Source organism: Halyomorpha halys, unplaced genomic scaffold, assembly GCF_000696795.3.
Source record: "Halyomorpha halys isolate HHAL.00 unplaced genomic scaffold, Hhal_1.1 Scaffold2328.1, whole genome shotgun sequence".
NCBI classification, from domain to species: domain Eukaryota; kingdom Metazoa; phylum Arthropoda; class Insecta; order Hemiptera; family Pentatomidae; genus Halyomorpha; species Halyomorpha halys.
Genome location: NW_027111047.1, coordinates 74664 through 80867, shown reverse-complemented (window position 1 = coordinate 80867; position 6204 = coordinate 74664). Strand labels below are relative to the sequence as shown.

Below are 6204 nucleotides of genomic sequence, written 5' to 3'. Positions count from 1 at the left end.
TAACCGGGAGCTTTGCGGGTAGGTAACTTCTGAATGATGTTGGATATTTCTGAAGGATGAAATGCTTTAGGAGGAAGGGTCATTTGGAGTGGAATGTTTAATTCTTCTTCAATGTATTTGATGTGGGTTGTATTAAGAATGTCATGGTGTGGGTCAAATGTTTTTGAAAGGTGCAGACAGAATACCTGAGTTTTAACAAATTCTTAAGGTATAATTTTTCAGCTTCCTAGCTTACTTGTATCACTTAGAAATATTATTCAACTTTCTTCAAGAAAAAAATATTATTCTTATTAAATTAAAAATTATTCTTTTATAATAAAGAACTATAAAGTTTTATATTTTCTAGAACTTAAATATGATCATGAGTATAAACAGGTACTTTAATAATGTTTCTAGTTTTCAATTTTGAATAATTGTATAATAATTAAACCATTAATATAATAGAGAATCGTTTAAAATGAATAATGTTTCTGGTTTGCAATTTTGAATACTTGTTTAATAATTAAACCATTAATATAATAGAGAATCGTTTAAAATGAAAATAATAAAACTAAACACTATAAAACTGGAAAAAAAGATAACCAAAATTTTAAATTAATAGTTACATTGTGAAATATTTTTTAACAAATGTTAACTTTTGGTACAAGATGAAAAGAAATACATTTAGAACAAATTACAGTTCATTAATATACATAATTGACGCCAATAAAATATAAATAATTCTTTTAAATAATATTACTTAAGTGATTAAATAGCTAAATTTTAAAATTAAAAAAAAAAAGTTTTTTACTATGAAATTTAATAGATAAGATTTATACCATACCTGTTATCATATTAGGTTTAGTTTTTATCAAATAATGCTTCCCGAGAAAGCGAAACTCGTCATAAAACAAAGAAAGTTTAGTTAATTTTTGATTTGGTTCTTTCTGTTAAGAGAATAAGAATAATAAATGGCGCCTAGCAATGTTACCAATGTTACAGTATATGAAAATAAAAGTCTGCATTATGTAAAATTAATGGACAAAATATTACCAATATTCATAACTAAATGTTATATTAATAAGTTTCTATAAATTTATATTCAGAAAAATATATATATCAAATAAGTGTATCAGCTTATAACGAATGAAGCGTTCAAGAAAGTTTCTCAAAGAACATGAGTGTACAGAAAGGCTTCGTTAGGTTATATATTTTGAACATGTACAATATGTGTACAGAATTAGTATTGGAATGAATTTCTTTTGGTAATTATAATGTATCTCTCGAAAGAAAGGGAATCTTCTCTTTCAACCCATGATCAAGAATGGACGTTCTTACGGAGGATAGCGGCAGGTATTGTATTCTTAAGGGTTTCATCCAACAGTCAGTATTATCTTTCTGTTGTCAACTGTGTTTAATTTTATTGAATTAGTGTTTTATATTTTAACTTTAAAAGGAGAATTTATTTTCATTAAGGTATTTGTTAATAACTATCGCTATGCATTATTTGTTTTGTTAAGAGCTAATATGATAACTTGAAATGAATACAATAGATTTCCTTCAAATTACCGTTTGTTAAAATTGCTGTACATGCACTTTGCCCCGAATATGCACCTTACTTAAGTGTCAAAATTACTCTTGGATTAAACATAACTCATATGTACCAAAATATTAAAAATTTAATTCACTTTGATTTATCATATCTTAAGACTTAAGTTTCTTAAGGCTCAAGGCTTAGTTAAGAAGTACTACTCAACTCCAGCAACTATCCCTCACCCTTTTATTAACAACTGGAATTAAATTATTGTTTTTGTTTCAGTGATATAGAAGTATTGGAACCACAAGTATTAAAATATAGATACCGCCGTCAGGAACTTAGACTGATTAAAGCACTCTCTGAGTGTGCTGATACTCATAAAATACCTAGAAAATGGGAACATTTTCAGGCATGTGTAATTTTGTTTAATACTTTATTATCTATTCCAATTTTCAATTCACTGTGTTATTCTATATATTAATGTGCTCATGGTGAGTATTGTTCCTTCAGGTAAACTTTTAATCATATATTTATCTGTAATTGTTTGGCCGAAATAATTTTATCTTGATGGAATGAACGAAAAAAAAGTCCTTATACTCATTTTTCATATTTGATCCAGGGGATAAAGTGCCTGCTCTAAGGTTTGTTACGAATTCCTACTGTTTATTGTATATAAGATCTTATTACTATTTTAAGTACTAATATTAAAGGGAGAAAAAATTCCAGATATTGGTCTATCTCTAAATATCCAAATGGAAATTTATTGTTTCACTTTTGCAAACCTAGTCTTCATTCAGAATCCAACCTACCTTTAATACAGGAAATCTCATATTCTGGATCTTAGTCCAGGTGAGTATATTTCTGAGCTTGATTGTTATGGTTGCTATTTGTATTATAGTATTTAATACATTATATAGTGTTTCTGTTCCCTTCCTGGATAAGTGCAATCTTTATATGTTTTTAATCTACTGATCTGTTAGTACTCTAATTACAAATTGAAGGTTTTCCCATTTTGTGGACTATGAGTCATTTGGTTCTTGAAGGTGAGGATTCTCGAATTAACTGCTCAGCCTGTTTTGGGCTAGCTCTCTCCTCTCTAAATAAAATAAAAAACCTCCAGATAACCGACCCAGCCTGAGATTTGTATGGTAGTGTTGTATGAACATGAATACATAAGTTAACACTACTCACTTGTGGAGTGTAGTGCCCAAAGATCATCAAATATGAGGACTATGCTTGTTCTACAGTGCACATCTTGATTGATTGTAATAGATTTTTTTTTCTTATTAGAATATTAATAGTCAACAGTATGTAGATAGTAGGAAGATGGTCCAGATGGCGGTCGAGAAAGGTACAAATATATTAGATAAATAATGATAATAATAAATAGTTTTCTACTGATTTTGTACCTTTCTTGACTGCTACCCATGCCATCTTCCTTCAAGTTTTTTTTTTTTTTTTTTTGTAGGATGAAATTATAAAATTAGTTCCATATAACTTGGATAATGTTAATAAAAAATATTACTGATTGCTGTATCACATCTGTTTAAGGAATTTTGTATTAACATAGAAAATAAAAATACTTAGTAATGTAACACTTTTTATTTAACGATAAATGTACTTTTAATATAAAATTTGGTATTTATATATGTTTCCTTACTATTGCACATTCTTCTAAATTATTCATTCCTATTAAATCATAGTTTCTCTTTTACAGAAGAATGAATGTCCATCTTCAATTTAATGTGTGTCTCGATGTAATAAAATGCAGTAGCATTAACTAATTTAGCTGGTTTAAAGAGATGTAATATCAATTGAATCCCATTCCCATGGTCTCCCTTCTATTCATATTCAAACTGAATAAAACTGGCCATTCAATAGCTACAACAGAGTTGCCCTCCTACTCAATCCTTGAATTTTTAGAGCGAGAAAGATTCAATAGTTCATTTGCATTATTTTACCAATTGGAAGTTATTTATGTAACAGGAAAAAATATATTCTGAAATTACTACTTGAGACTATTCTGGTTACAGATGAAGAGACTGTAGGGTGCAATGTTGCAGGGTTAGGAACTACTTCATCATTAGTTTATCCATTGTTTAAAAGGCTACCTCTATAACAGCAGTATGATCAAAAGAATTTCTCTTCTTTTCTGATCAAAGTTCTTCAGTTTGCTTTGATTTCTAATGCTCTATGTTATTAAGAATTATACGAGGAGATAAGGAGGAGAGACGATGGTCGGAAGTGTGGTCAAAATAAAACACAAATAAGTTGAAGTAACTTATTTAATCGTACCAACGTTTAGGCTAGAGTTTCTAGCCTTCATCAGGGCTAAGAACAGAACAAGATAACAACCAATGAAAATACACAATGACATAAAGTGAATAATTTTACAGGATGGAATTAATAAAATAAAGTGATGAGAAAAGTGGAAAATAAAATGTATACATAGGTAATTGAATAATTAGGTAAAATAATATAAATAAGGAAATAAAATAAAGTTTTAAATTATTAATAACTAATATATTCATATTTCTTTGCATCATATAACTTCATTTTTATTTTAGTTCCTTAAATTCCATTCCGTAAAATTATTCACTTTATGTCATTGTGTATTTTCATTGGTTGTTATCTTGTTCTGTTCTTAGCCCTGATGAAGGCTAGAAACTCTAGCCAAAACGTTACATCAACTTATTTTTGTTTTATTTTGACCGCACCCACAACCATCTTCTCCTCGTATAAGTCATCCATGGTCAACTATCTCTCATAATTAGTTATTAAGAATTGTTAATTGAAAATTATTTTAGATTATAGCAACTTAACCCTCTTCTTGGCAATCAGTGAATGAAAATAAAAAAATACAATCTTTATTTTTAAAAATAAATAAAACATGGTATTGCTACATTTCTTCAGATTTTATAGAAAAGTGTCTGTCCCCTTGCTGAGTCATTTTCTGAAAATTTGTAAATCAGACATTTGGTCAATTTTCCCTTTGTTCTACTATGGAGGCTATATTTTACCTCTGAAATAGATTTATGAGTGTTTATAAAAATTTAAAAAAAACTTTATTTTTCCACTCCCTCACCACGCCTGACCGCCTAAGTAAAAATTCATATATGGTAAGCAATTAATTTGTTTCTATTCATTAATTGATTTAGTTTTATATGAGGATTCCATTAAAAAATTTGTCTAATTATTTGTATTAGTCAGTAAAACAAAATAAAATATATATTGTAGGACCTGACCTTTTCTTTCACTCCATTACAGAAAATGTTTAGAGGCGTAGCTTAGGAGGGAACATGGTTATAGGGTTGGGGTGGGTCGGGACTATAGTTGGTAGCTATAGCCCTTTGGATTGTTCTAGACCACCAGTCATATGCTCAGTCGCTTGAATTGGTTCTGCAGAGGCAGTCTTTGTGAGGAAACTTGTGGTCTATTAATGTTTTACTCCCTCACTTCAAAAAAACAGGGAGTTTTAAAGTAATTCTTTTTGTTAAACTTTTATTTTTCGATGGGAAACGTTAAAGGCTTTTGTATCCATGCTCTATTCCATGTTAAAATGAATTACAGTAATTTAAAAAAATAAAAAAACCTTGAAAACTTCACTTCCTAATTTTTTCCAAAATGTTCAATTATGAGGATGTGAATAACACTATTATGAAATTACTAATACTATTATGTGAATAACACTAATACAATACTGCGGGTATTGTACTCTGACAAATAGGGTACTTATGACTGCATAGAAAACATCTTTGGTTTGCTATGTACCTACAAAGCAGACCCAAAAAATAATTTTTAAATCTCACTCATTTTAAGATTTTTTAAACCATAATTAAAGGTACTTCTATGTGGTCACTATGTAAAAAGTGAAGATACTATGCCTCTAAGTTGGTATGAATGTAAGCAGCTCGAAATTATGGACTTTTTATTATTGAGATTTTAGGAAGTGAAATCTTTGCATCTCCCTACCCTACTTATTTATGGATTTTACTTTATCCTAATCAAATTTTTCATCACTTTTTGTGTTGCATTGGGATATAAGCAACGAGAACAATATTTTTAAAAATTTAAAAATAAAATGAAGATTTAATAATATAAAGCTGTGAATTTTCCCCTTTTACAAGATTTCTTTATCACATTAAATTAATGTTTTATTTTTTACATTCGAAACAGAGCTTCTTACTAGATAAGGAATCAAAACAACATTCTTTAAGTTTTTTTTAGGAGAATTGAGCATTCAATTAAATAATGGTACCGCCACTGTCCCCGTGCCAAGAAGTGGGTTTACATCATGAAACTTTAAAATAAGTACTATTTGACTATTATAACAAAGAAATAATATAATATTTCATAAATTATTACCTTTTTGTTTTAGATTTTTGTTAAGAATACTTTCAAATTCTCCGTGAGTCCGCGTTTAGTTCGATCTGTCTGGGTACAACTACATGCTTGTTTTGAACATGCAAACAATACTAGTTCTTGTGATTTGGTCGAAATTTGTGATGAAGAAGAAGATAAAGAGATTGTGAAGAAGCAAACCGGATTTCTCAGGAATGCCAGAGAAATCATTCATGAAGAATTAATACTAGATAATAAGAGAGGAAAACCCAGTGATGAACAGCCATCTGACTATATTGAAATCTGTGATGAAGAAGATAAAGAGATTGTGAAACAGCAGAATGAAT

General features: G+C 29.0%; 2 protein-coding genes across 3 annotated transcripts in view; one reads left to right on the top strand and one right to left on the bottom strand.

Moving 5' to 3' along the window:
- The window catches only part of LOC106691417 (fructose-bisphosphate aldolase), a gene marked incomplete at its 3' end in the record, with an annotated part of 6730 nt that extends 5793 nt beyond the window's left edge, over positions 1-937 (bottom strand). For both annotated transcript variants that reach the window (XM_014437178.1, XM_014437179.1), the window contains 1 exon segment: positions 824-937.
- A 218-nt stretch (positions 938-1155) lies between these two features.
- The window catches only part of LOC106691419 (uncharacterized), a gene marked incomplete in the record, with an annotated part of 6261 nt that continues 1212 nt past the window's right edge, over positions 1156-6204 (top strand). The window contains 3 exon segments of the mRNA XM_067049144.1: positions 1156-1332; positions 1799-1925; positions 5895-6199. Coding sequence (XP_066905245.1) covers positions 1304-1332; positions 1799-1925; positions 5895-6199 — 461 coding nt within the window.